The sequence below is a fragment of the Numida meleagris genome, chromosome 17 (genome assembly GCF_002078875.1).
Source record: "Numida meleagris isolate 19003 breed g44 Domestic line chromosome 17, NumMel1.0, whole genome shotgun sequence".
NCBI classification, from domain to species: Eukaryota; Metazoa; Chordata; class Aves; order Galliformes; family Numididae; genus Numida; species Numida meleagris.
The window spans coordinates 8,300,280-8,313,111 of record NC_034425.1 but is presented as its reverse complement, the minus strand read 5'-3'; the positions used below and the strand labels follow the sequence as shown (position 1 = coordinate 8,313,111).

The window sequence follows — 12,832 nt, the reverse complement described above, 5'->3', positions numbered from 1 at the left end:
TGGAACTGTCATCTCTGCAGCACCCTCTTAATGTGATTAAGTATTGCCACAGCCATTTTAAGGAATGGAAGCCAAGGAGCAGATGAAGTCATTTACTGGTAATAGCATGCTCCTGGGAAACCTGCAAGTCTGACCCCTGTGCCACAGTTCCACGTTAACTGGGCACTATCTCCCTCCCAGTACTGTGGATCTCCCAGTTAAACACAAAATACCCTGCCTTGGAGGCAGTGAACCATCCCGTGGGTCCATCCTCACCACTCCCATGAGCTGAGAAGAAGCTGTTTACTGCCCTCCTTCCTGTTTGTCACTGTTGGAAAGTGCCCCTAGCCAACTCTGCAAGGGCCAAGCGCAGTGTGGACATAGGTCACTTGCTGTCCTTGCATTTCTGAAGGGCAGAAGTTGTCTCCCCCACGCCTGTTTCTGTAGTGCAGCTGCATTTCCCATCTGTCGCCCAGGTACTGCTGACACAGGGCATCGATAGCACACGAACGCTACGAGCTTCCTCATTTCCTTTGAACGCATCCAACCACCTGCAATGCCCCTGAAACTACCTCTTCCTTTCTGTAGCTTTGTAATTCACTGATACCTTTCACAGGCTCAGCAAAATGCAGCCCCATACATCACGGCTGTTTTCTCCATCTGCGTGGATTCTTTTCTTTCACTGAACAAAGGCCCCATGGACTCAATTCATATTTGGAGAAGATACAATTCTGCATCCTTGACCCAGAAAAGCCTGTGAATGGATTCCCTTGAATTCAGTCAGTTTTGTGCACAATAGATGATGGATTTGGCAAAATTAGGAATTTACTCAAAGTCAAGGCAAGACTTCCAACAAATTTGCTTACATTATTTAGGATTAGTCCCAAGATCTTCCTTCTAGCTGATAAATTGGGTGTTCCAAGTTAAAGCAGGAACAGTAACAATAGTTGCTGTTTGCACAAAACTTACTGACAAGTCAATGTTCAGGCTTGAAGCCTGCTGATAAAGCACCGAGGGACTGGTGCCTGAAATCACAATTCAAAACAAATTCAAAGCCATTGTTTCCAACAGCGATGTATGTTCCTGCGTGTTTTGGGACCAGACAGCAGTTGGTGGAAATTCATGATGCTGTTTGGAGTGGCATGAATTATTTACAAGACACAGTCTGCTGGTACTGAAGGGCAAGGGCGGGCTGTTTGTCGGACCTGTGGTTCCTAAATGCTTCCCCATGTGATTAGGGACATACTCCATGGGTGTGAAGGTCAGATTCAGAGAGAGCACCAGGTTGCCTCGCATGGTGTCCTGAAATGGCAGCAGCACAGCTTTCAGCCTGCTTGTGCTAGGTGAGGGAAACTTCTGGGTTGGTGTATCTCGTCTTCTCAAAAAGTCTCAGATGAGAGGGAGCCTACCGCTTCCTTTTTGTAGTTCTCATAGGCAAACAGCCATGCTGATGGAAAATGTGTGCCTTGTTTCTAATTCGAGTTTTTCAGTTTGTAGCTAATGGCTCTTTGTTTTCCCTCTACTAGACCAGGTGTCCTTTATAACCTGCAATTTCCTGCTTGCAGGAATATCTATGCCTAGTAACAGATCAGCTCCTGGTCTCCCTTTTACAGAGTTAAACAGAGAAAAGTCTCAGCCTGGTTGTATGATGCATTTCCACAGCCCTTGAATGTTATGCCTGTTCTCTGCAGTCTTTCTGGGTTTTCAGCATCTCTTACGAAAACATTAATAACACAACTGCGCTAGTATGGTCTCTACATTGCAAGGTAAAACAGTTTTACTCATCTTACTCCCCTTCCTGGTATTGGCAGAATTTAACAGAGAATCCTCATTCCTCTTGGAATCTGTAAATCCCAGCTTGTCAGAACACAGTCCTCCTCTCTCTAGTTGTGAATGGTTATTTCTTTTCCTTTGCTTATATATGCTTTTCTGTGACCTTGCATAGCAGTGCTTAAAACATATTCTGTCTGTATGGACTTCACTTACAAAGCTAACCAAAGGAGTGTGAGGCTGTCTGCACTGCTGTTATTTCTCAGCCCCAGGGTAGGAACAATCCTATCAGCTGGCTGTAAAGATGCTGCTGTTCCACAGTGGTGTGTTCCCAGTGCCCAGGGGAGGTTTAGACAAGGTGTGGGGAAAAACTTCTTTGCTGTGAGGATGGTCAAACACGGAACAGCCTTCTTAGACAGGTGCTGGATGCCACTGCCCCGTGCCTGTCAGTGCTCAAGAGGCATTTGGATAATACCCTTAATAATACGCCCTGGCTTTTGGTTAGCCCTGAAGTGGTCAGTTGGACTTGATGTTTGTAGGTGCCTTCTGCCCGGACTGTTCTATTCTATCAGCCCGTGCAGCTCAGATATGGCAGGCTGGTTTTAGTAGCAGCCCTTTCAATGGAACTCATTCCTAGCTAGATTCATCTTGTTGGGGGTTTATATAAGCAAGAAAACAGCAGAGCTATTATAACTAGTGTCGTATGTAAAGATGCAAGGCTGCAGCTTGCTGGTGGCCAGATGTCTGCGGCTGGGCAGGGCAGAGTAGCAGAGGACTGGGAACTGCTGAGCTGAGGGGAGCAGGCAGCATCCCTGAGCTGTGCCCCTGGGAGTGGTGGTGAAATGAGCAGCCCCGTGCAGGGCCCCTGATGGAGGAGGACTGTGAAGCCCTGAAGTCTGAAGTCTGTTAAAATCGGAGTGAGTACGGTTCCGCTGCTCCCTGTATAAATTGCATGGCAACCTCTCTAATTCTTCCCTGCAGCATTTACATATGTAATCTCCCTTTGCTGGAAGTGTTTGTAGGCTTTGAACAAATGCTTCTGCTTCAGGTGATCCTGCCCAAATGTCGCTGCTGCAGCGCGGTCTGACCTTTCCTGCAAGCACTAATCTCACCATTCCTGCTGCTCCCAGGTGCTCCCTGCTCTCACTACAGGGTGAGACGTGCTCTCAGACTCCTGCAGTATGAAGGCAGGCTGCTGAGTTATCTATTTCAAATGGCGTCTTCTAGCTGTGTCTTGGATCCTGCTGTAAGGTTTTAGCGGATGGAGCCAGTGTGGGGTCCCTCAGAAGTAAATTACAGCTAAATCTAACAGATTTTCTTTATGTTAACAAATCTCCTCTGTGCTAGCCAGTTTTTGAAGAAAATTAAGGGAGGTCAGTAGAGGTCTGAGCTGCTTCTTGCCTGGAGAAGGTGGCAGGATTCAGGTTCCTGTAGGAAAGTCTTTGCTGCAAAATAATGCCTTTCTGCTTTGGTAGCATGAGTACAAGAGCAGGGCAGGAGTCCTGAACAGGGCTCCTTGGCCGGGAGGTGTCCATACATGAGGCTCCTGTGGGAACATAGGCGGTAGGAAGGGTCCCTTGACACCTTCACTGGGACAGAGCTCAGAATCAGTTTTCTCCTCTGCAGTAAATGCAGGGCTGTTCCCCCCAGAGTTAGGGGCTCCCTCCAGCTAACACAGCAAGAAACTTTGGGCTGAAGAAACTCAGCAAACATATTTCCTAGTTGCTGAGTTGGGTGACTGCCAAAAGTCGAATCTTTTCCTCATTCTCCAATGGCACAAGTATCAAAAAGGTGATAGTATCTCAGCAAGCTTACTGCCCTGCCTGCTTCACTCTGCTTGAGAGAGTTATGATGACTAGACAGAGTTCAAAGGGAAATGCACTTCTTCCTCTGCAATTTTTAGGACACTTTGAAATCAGTACAAACACTAGGTCTTCCAAAGACTTCAGACTTAAGGGTTGTGTGGCTGACCGCCATCTGAGAATCCTGATGAAAGAAAAGAACAAGGGACGGCACAGCTAACTGTCTGCAGGCACAAAAATAGCCCAGTGCATGCCAGATTTAAATCCCTGGCAGGTAAATTTTTGAGTGACCCCCTGGCCTGACTGTGGTTTCTGCCTTGGCTTCACTGGCACCAGGATTTCACCTCTGCTCTCCTGCTGTGTCTAGACTCAGCTTTGTTGGATTTTGGTAGGTTTTGGTTGGGTTTTTTTTTTTTTTTTTTTTGGAGCTTTTTGACTCAGTTACTGCCCTCATTTCTTTCCCAGGCATGGTTTGGTATGGCAGATTTCCTACTGAGGCTCTGCTCGCCAAATTCAGTCCCTGTATAGAACTGGATTATAAATCATTTACTCATAGACCTAAGGCTGAGAATCCAGGCCTTATTGGTTCCTTACCTGCACCAGTCTGCTTACCTACAAAGTGTGTGCCACAATGCCTCAGCCATTCACCTCTGTGTGGCATCCAAAACTTTGAATTGTAGTTTTTAACTCACTAATGTGCATCTCTGCCATGGTCCGTTCTGATTACAACACTGCTCCTTCACACTGAGTTTTATCCCTTCTCTTAAAGATTTTTTCCTTCATCACAGAGACTCTTTAAGGCATTCCTAGGCTGCTCTTGTGTATCAGAAAGCAACAGGGAAAACATCACATTGCAGTGCACTCAGAATAGCTGGGAAATGCAACGGAGAGGACGTGAATGCTTTGGCTGATTGCATGGAAAGGATAATCACCCATTCATCCATGCAAGCCAAACAATAGGGACAAAGGGTATGATTTTCTCCAATTGTTTCCCAAAGCAAAAAACGATTTATTTCTTCTCTTTGAGACTACTGGATGTCTACTGAGGAGCTCATTAGAGACCCTTGCAGCTGCCAGGAGAGCTGGCTAGGCTGTTGAGCCTTCAGCTAATTTTTTCTGTCCCCATTCTTCTCTTCAGAGAAGAGTTTGCAATCCAGGCCTTGCTTGTGCTGGGGATTGCTCTGTGTGGTGATGCAGAGAAGAGTATCTGACCCCTGCCCAAAACACTGGCTCCAGCTCATCTCAGTGGTCTCTGATGTTCAGCTCTGGAGCTCATGGCACGTTCCCCGTAGGCATCACAATGATCACATGGTCACTTCAGCACTGAATTTTGGCAGCAGTTGGTGTTACAATCCTGTGCCCTTTGCAGAGGGATCCTCACAGGAGGCAGAGCCCAGCACTGCCTGAAGGTGCAGGGGGCTCAGGAGTCTGACCATGTCCAGGACTGGCACGTCCTGCAAAAACAGGCTGCAGTGCTTATTCCACTGCCAGGGCTGAAATGCTGCTGCTTCTGCATTTGCTAGCAGAGGGCTGTATCTGTAAGCCCATGGGGCTGCTGACTGCAAAAAAGGCTTTAATGTCATGCAGCCCGGCTGTTGGACTGACAAGCTCTTAAGACTTCCCAGGGCAATAAATAAGTGCTACAATTTCTGATTGATTGCTGGGAGCCAACCCCTTCTGAGAAGGATAGGACATCATTTTTCTACAAAGTGAAACAGAAGGATGGTTGACACAATATGGACAGCGGAGAAGATTTAGAGGTAGCTGTGATGGTGTTGCTTATGTGGCCACAGCTTGACACTGCTTAATTTCAATACCTTCAGTCTGGAATTGACTGGAAAGTGCTGCTTAAACCAAGTAGTGGCTTTCACTTTTGTTCCAGCCCCACCGAGAAGCCCTGCCTGATGGTCCCTTTTAGGTATTGCAAAACAGCTAATCCCCACAGCAAAGAATCTCAGAAAACAACTGTTAAACCTGCATGATCAAGTGCACTAGGGTCTCAAAGCTGTGCAGCTACACAGGGGTTTATGCACTGTATGTGCGTGTGTATTAGTGCACTAACCACATGCAACTATCTACCTGAGTATAACCCTAGCTGATAAAAATCCTCGTATCCCTCGCCCTGTGCTGGGAGCTGTGTTGGTCAGTGCTGGCTGAAGATGTGAGCAGTACTGGCATTGATTCCATCAGGCTGTTTTGTAAGTTTTTCATCTCCCCTGAACTGATGTCAGTTGTTTGCATTACAAAATCTAATTGAAACCCTGCACAATTGGATTTGGGGGAAACTGGAGACTGAAGCACTTTGCTCAGGTGATAATTTCATTTACTGCTAAGACATTACTCAGGCCTAAAAATGAATATATTCTCTGTTCCTCCATAATGAACACATCCGGGCATATAGTATCTCCTTTCATTTGATTAGAAAATGTAATTGTATGTGACTGAGAAACGAGTGGACTAAAATCACTGGATCATCTTTCAGAAATGCACTTAGCATGCTCGGCTTGCTGGGAACACCCAGTGACACTGCTGTGCTATGGCACAATATTAAATTGTGCAGAGGCTTCCCAGCTGCCTGCAGGAATCTGTATTAAAACCTAAAACACAATTTGTTGCCTCTTAGCAAGAGACCTACAGGAAATAGGATTCTCCAGAGCAACCCTGCAAGCATCTGAAATGCTATTTACTTACATGGCAACAGTGGGAGCTTGCCATTTGTCAGAGAGAGTTACGGGCTGGTCTGTAGCCCAGAAGACAGGTGTCTGATCAGATTTTGCTGCTGTGTCTGAGAGGGGGCACATGCTGTTAGTGGCCACACTGAGGTCCTCATCAAGGTCCCTGGGATGGGGCTGTTACACCAGCTGCTACATGTGGTGGTCAGGAAGACTTTCAGCTCTAGAATCTTGCTGCTACCAGCCTTGGTGGCCAGTGTGATTATGCTGCTTTGAATGCATCCAGAAATAGTCTGAAGAAAGGAACTGCTGCTGCTGCTTCATCTTCTGTTACATTTATGCTATTTGTGAAGGTGAGCAGGATAACAGTGTCCCTGCTTTGCTGTAGTGAGCCTGTATCTGTTTAATTGGTTTCAGGAAGGATTTCCGGCTGGTCTTGTATGCATTAAACCCATACTACGGTTTCTGGTGGAGTGCCTGTGTTCTGGAAGCTTTTGCTGCTGGTTGGAAATGCAGGAGCCCTATGTACGTGTTGTCTGTTGAGGGATGAGCAAGGTGTTCATTAGGACAGGTGTGTTTGTGGTTACAGGACAGGACCTGCAGCCCAAATGTCTGTATCTGTAGGGAACTGTGCCAGGTCTTTGTTATACATGGATTCTACTTGATGTTTGGTCTGCATGCGTTGTACATTGAGCTGTATTTCATGCGGATACAAAATGAGATGTCAGTGGGAAAATCCCTCTTGCCCCATCCCGGCCTCACAGGGCATGATCTGGGCTTTCCACTGGAAGCCTCCAAAATGAGAGCAGACAGTCTGAATTAGCCAGATCGGTGGGAAGGAAGGTCTCACGGCTCTTTGAATGTAAAATGTGAATCTTTTTGACGATCCAGAATAAAACATCATGACAGAATTTATGGGTGGAAAGGATGATACCTAAAATCTCTATCTGAACGGATACCGAAGTTGCTCATCTGGGATATCTTGTGGTTCAGCCCTCCTGGCTAGAGTAAAACCTCTCAAGCAAAGACTTGGAGGGAATGTACTCATTTATCTTCCACACCTGCCACCCTCTGTACGGTTAATTTACTGCTGTGTCAGTGGCAGTACCCTGCCTTCATCCTGAGCAAGCAAAGCCACCGGGATTGTCTCCTTCTATTGCTCTGTTTGGATTCTGCATGTCTACTACGGAGTGTATGTTATTAATGTAAAGCAATTGTCCAATTGCTGATATTTTTGTGACATTGATTTCTGATAGTGACTGTGCCTGCACTGTTTTTCATTGCCTGCTATCTGTGTGGCACTGTCACTGCTCTGTCCCGTGCACGGCAGCCAGCAGAGGTATGGGGTGAATGAGGAGCACCAGGCAGCAGAGCTGGGGGAGTCTGCTGCCACGCTGCTGGAACTTGAGGAGGGACAGGAAATGTCCTGCAGGGAGCAGGAACTGTTGTGATATGGGGAATTGCATTTAACTGTCCCAACACTTTAGTTAGCTGTAGATTTGCTTGTCCTTAATGAGGCCTTTGGCTAATCGAAGCATTTATTAGTACATAGAGAATTTAGAAACACAGAGAGAATCTGAAGGAAGAAGCGTCATGTGCACACATTGCTGCATTATCTGCAGAGTTTTAAGAAACTGCTAGGTTTTTGCTAGCATGTTTAAAAAACAACAACAACAACACAGAACATTGAGAAACTGGGTCACCTGGATTCATTTGTTGCAAATCTTTCCGGCTGGGCTTTTGTTGCTGCTCAGACTGACATCTCTGAGCTCACGCTGTAGTTGCCAGGATGGTGCCGCATCCTTCATGCCTGTTGTTCTCTCCTGCTCCTCTCATCTGAGCTGTGCTCTGTGCTGTCAGGGCCCGACCAGGGTCTCAGTGGTGCTGCTGCTGACTGGGCAGCGAGAGGCCGCCTTGGGATGCGTGCTGTTGGGTGTGAGATGTGGAGGCACAGGGGTAGGAGGGACTTGTACAGTGCCATGCAGCATGTTCCTGATGGGAGAGCAGCCAGCTGGGGTGTCCCAGCACAGACCAACCTCCCTGGGCTGCTCTGCCTCTCTCCTTGTTCTCCCTCTTCAGCTACATGTTTCTGTGGAAACCCTTGCTTCCTTTATTCTATACAGTACAACACAACAGCCTCTCCTGTCAGCCTGCTTTTATCCCTCTTCATCAGCATCCCCAGGAGAAATCTGCCAGACCTTCTCTGGGGCAAATGCCAGTTTGGTGGCTGCGTTTGAATTCAATGTAATCTCATTTTACAGTGAGTAGTGATCAGAAATGCTAAACTGTGAAGCTGAGATTATAAGCAATAAGTATGTTGCTTGATTGCATACTGTACTGAACACACGTCACATGAGCTTTTTTTTTTTTAAATGTATTTTCCTATTCAAACTTGTGTTCTCTGCTATGGCAAGGGAGTTTTTGTTTGATCCCAAATGGCCAAAGAATATTGACTATTTTTGTCTGGATTCTTCAGGGAATGAATGAGGCTCCCATGGGCTGTGCACATCCTCTCTCCTTCCCCAGTAACTTTTGATAAAGGCAGAGTGGAGATCACAAAGGTTTTAACTTGTTGTGAGTTATATAGACAACGAGCGCCCCGAGGAGGGCAGGCCTATTAACACCATTCTCTACAGATGAGTGGTGAGGCCTGCTATTAAACTATCCAGGTACTGATGTGTCCCAGCTGTAGAAACTTCGGTGAGAGCATTCTTGACATCAGATTGTCCAGCTATAAGACGTGACTTCTGCTTGCAGAGTGGTTTGAATGATTCATGCAGACACTGCAGTTATTCTTCCACTAGCGATCTTCTGTGGAAGTTACAGACAGAAGGTGATTCACCGATATCAATGCACATTTTTATAATCTTTTCTTTTAGGTGGAAAAACTGGCAAAGTACTTGGACCCAAATGATTTGGGAAGAATCAATTTTAAGGACTTCTGTCATGGAGTTTTTGCTATCAAAGGTATGTGCATGTTTCTTAAAAATAATCCACTTCAGTGCTACCAATGTTTCACTGGTTGCAGGAAATGTAATGATCAATGCCAATGCATCTGCTAGGGAGCAGCAGTATGCTTTTCTGGTTAATACAGGTGTAAAAGAGTTATAATCCCCAGCGGTCCTTCTTGGCTTTCTTTTTTCAGTCTTTTAGAAATTGGAAAATAAAAACCCAGAGCTGGGTGTGTGTTCCTGAGCAATGTGTTTGTGAGCATTGCTGGGTGACCCCTTCAGTGAGAGCTGAGCGTTCCTGGCCACGTCACTCCTGGTGCAGCTGGTTTGTTGCTTGGTGTAGCAGTGCAAGTGCCTGATCTGAGACTGGCTGATGTTTATGCGGCAGAAAGCAGCATGGCTGGACTGGCTGCTGCTTCTCTCTTGCCTGTGATTATTTGTAGTGACAGTAGGGCAACTCTGGGAACAGAGCCAGTATATTTTTGCTTCTTGAGCAACTCATGCATCACTGGTGAGCAGTGTTAGAGTTCCTACATCCACAGATGCTTGTGTGTTGGTTTACTGTTAACTTTTCAAAGCAAATGCGATGTGGTTTAAAGCAAAACATAGCAGAAAAAAACATAGCAGAAGAAAGAATAGCCGTGTGGTTAGCAGGCAGCACCCAAGTCTGACGCTCCCAGGTTCTGGTTCTGCTGTTCATTTACTTAAAGAGGTTAGGGATCCCTTGGGCATTAATTTCTCTACTAGAAAAGTTAAGACTACTGTGCTTTTCTTATCCACAAGGTATAGTTGCTTCATGTTTTCAGAGTACTTAGGTGCTTGTATTGGAATGAAAAGAGTTAATTACAGGCTGGACATGTCAAGGAGCCCGGAAGGCAGAGACCAGTTAGATCAAACCATCTCCTTTGCACAGAATGTACAGACACTATTATGCATTTATAGCATTGCCAAAGGACAGTGGAGCAAACAGCAGAGAGACATGTTGTTTTGTTGCTGATTAGTCTTCTGGCTTCCCAGAGCAAAATCATTCAGCCTGTCCTTTCCCAGACACCTGGTATGTCCTTAGTGAAGTGCCAGAATGCCATCACAGCCCCAAGGCTTCACTTCAGGGGCAAAGTGAATGTCACAGCAACTGTAGCCTGATTCCATGAGAATCCTCTGGCGAGTCTGCTACAACGAAGCCATTGTGAAGCCATAATGATGCAAGAATGTGGCACCATAGCCATTTTAATTAAAGTTTATGGTAGCTGAGGATAGTGCATAATTATGTGAAATTAAGTGAGAAGTTGCTCACAGTCCATGTACATGGAGGCACCTTCCAAGGTGATGCTGATGTATTTGACAGAACGCATTGGAAAGCCCTAAGGGAAAGTTAATGCACTGATATATAAATGCTATAGCCTACACTAGACATTGTCCTTTTCTAAAAGGTGCTGTAGCCAACCAGGTTCTAGGTTAAGGAATACACAAGCTCTGTGCATCCGTTAATCCTCTGTAATTCGTAGTCGAAGGATGTGCTCAAATGCAGTAAGGGGAGGTGTCAACCAGGAGAACATTCGTAATAGGAGTGCCCTTGTTCACAGTAAATGGGAGCCAGCAGGCATTACTCTCAGTGAATCTGCAATTCCTTTACTGGGAGGGGGACAGTGTGGGCATATTGCGAGTTATCAGAGACCTCCACCCCTGCTCACCTTGTGGGAATCGGGGCACACATTCATGTCCTGAGGTCCAGCCCTGCAAAAACATGGCTGAGTCAAACACTCTGGAACATCTTGTACTCATAGTTGATGAGTGCCTTAAGGCCTTCGTGTGGAGCATCCTATGATAGGCTTGATGAATGCTAGTGCATACGTGTGAACAGATACAGAGAAATCTTCCAATCCTGCAGCATCACACGGAGTTCTCTTAGCACACCTTTGGCTTTGTCAGCACCCAGACAGTGCCAGTGCCAAGCTCATACATTTGCAGGAGCTGTTGCACCTATTTCTGATAAGACATTGTTACATGTTCTTTCACAGCATCTCTTTAGAAGATCTGTCTCTATTGCTCACCCCACAGTATGAGCAAGGTTTGTTGGTCTTTAGTTACCAGTTATACTTTCCTTAAAAACAAATTGGTCATGTTAAAGTTGAAGAAATGAATGTCTGCCTTTCAGTAAGGGAAGCTTCCACCTCTTGCTTTTCAGTGCAGCCACATCCCAGTGATAGCAGCAGACTTGTTATGGAACAAAAGCAATTAGTCTTGGCAGCAGCAGAGTATGACTATGATTCTTTGCCTTCTCAGCCTATTGCAATTGCTTGGGGTAATGAGATTAATAGAGCAAAATTAGATGCTACTATAAATCAGTGTTTTTTCAGTGATGGAGTATGAAGCTGTGTTATTCTTAGCGCTTGAAGCCAAATGTCTAAAATCAAATTTTACTATCCTAATGCTTTGCCATATTTCTCATTTATGGGCCTTCAAATTAAGTTATCTCACACATGCTTGCCTTAGTAGTATGCTGAAGAACCTTTTTGCAAAACAGAGGCAAAATAGAGTTAAGTTTTTTTGGTAGTCCGATGTGTCTTGAATTGATGTTTAAAACATTGGGCTTGAAGCATCTAGAATAGATTCAAATCCCTTTCAGATCCAGGTATCGATCTTAGCCTGAAAAAAGTACCTCAACATCAGATGGTTCAATGTCTGTAATGGGGTGGTAGCAACTCTCACTGCAAAGAGAAACCTCAAGTCCTGTGTCCAAAAACTGCAGCTTGGCTGCTCTCCTGCATAAGCCAGAGCATTGTTTTTCTTGCATGGTAAAAAATGCAAAGTGTTGTGGTGCTTTACAAGTGGCCCTGCCTCCTCCTCAGTGCTCCTGAGCTGGATAAACCTCATGACGTGTGAGTCATGTACCTCCCCAGCGGCTGCTGGCACTCTCAGGTGGAAGAAACAATCTTCTTCAGCTGCTAAATAGCAGGAACCGTGGGGAAGGATGTGCTGAGGAGTCTCACTAACAGCAGGCATCTCCAGAAGTGATAGAGAGAACTTTTCCAAGTGGAGGTGTCAGTGTTAGGGGGCAGAGGCGTGTTGGAGGAGCTCACTCCCTCTGTGTCTGCGGTGGAATACTACTCGTGCAGGAGTGTGTTCTATTTATGGAAAGCTTTGCTTCTTTTTGCTTGTCCTTTGCAGATTAAAGCACTTTGCCTCAGCGTCTGAGCAGAACCCCTACTGTCAAGGCTATTTTCCCCATGCAATTAGGCTCTGCCAGAGCCAGGGGCAGGCTTGCCATCAAATTTAAAGCCTGGCAGCCGTTTCACTGGAATACCAGAATAGGATGGTTTTACTGCTGCTGAGACTGCCTTCGCTATCTGCTCACTGCATGTCTTTATTTCTAATAACTGCATTAGTCTGGAGAGCAGTTGCCATCACACAACGCCCATGCCCTCTTAGCGAGCAGCTGTGTCGAAGCCAGAGCAGTGTCTGAAGTGGCACTGTGCAGGGACGCTGAGAGCAGCCAGAACATCCCCTCAGCCTGAATTCCCATTGATTGCAGCAGGGTCAGCATGGGATCCCTTGCAGTTTGCTCAGCGGAGTCGATGACTGTTTTCGCTGTACTGAATTTATTGTACCGTTCCAGTAAATATTTTCAGCACTTGTAACACTTGAAGGTTTGAGTGGA

At 46.0% G+C, this 12,832-nt stretch overlaps 1 protein-coding gene across 2 annotated transcripts in view; it reads left to right on the top strand.

Annotated features, from left to right (window-relative positions):
- Positions 1 to 12,832, top strand: part of RAB11FIP4 (RAB11 family interacting protein 4) — a 91,237-nt gene that overhangs the window by 23,204 nt on the left and 55,201 nt on the right. For both annotated transcript variants that reach the window (XM_021414672.1, XM_021414671.1), the window contains exon 2: positions 9,103 to 9,190. In XM_021414672.1, coding sequence (XP_021270347.1) covers positions 9,103 to 9,190 — 88 coding nt within the window. The remainder of the gene's footprint in view (positions 1 to 9,102; positions 9,191 to 12,832) is intronic.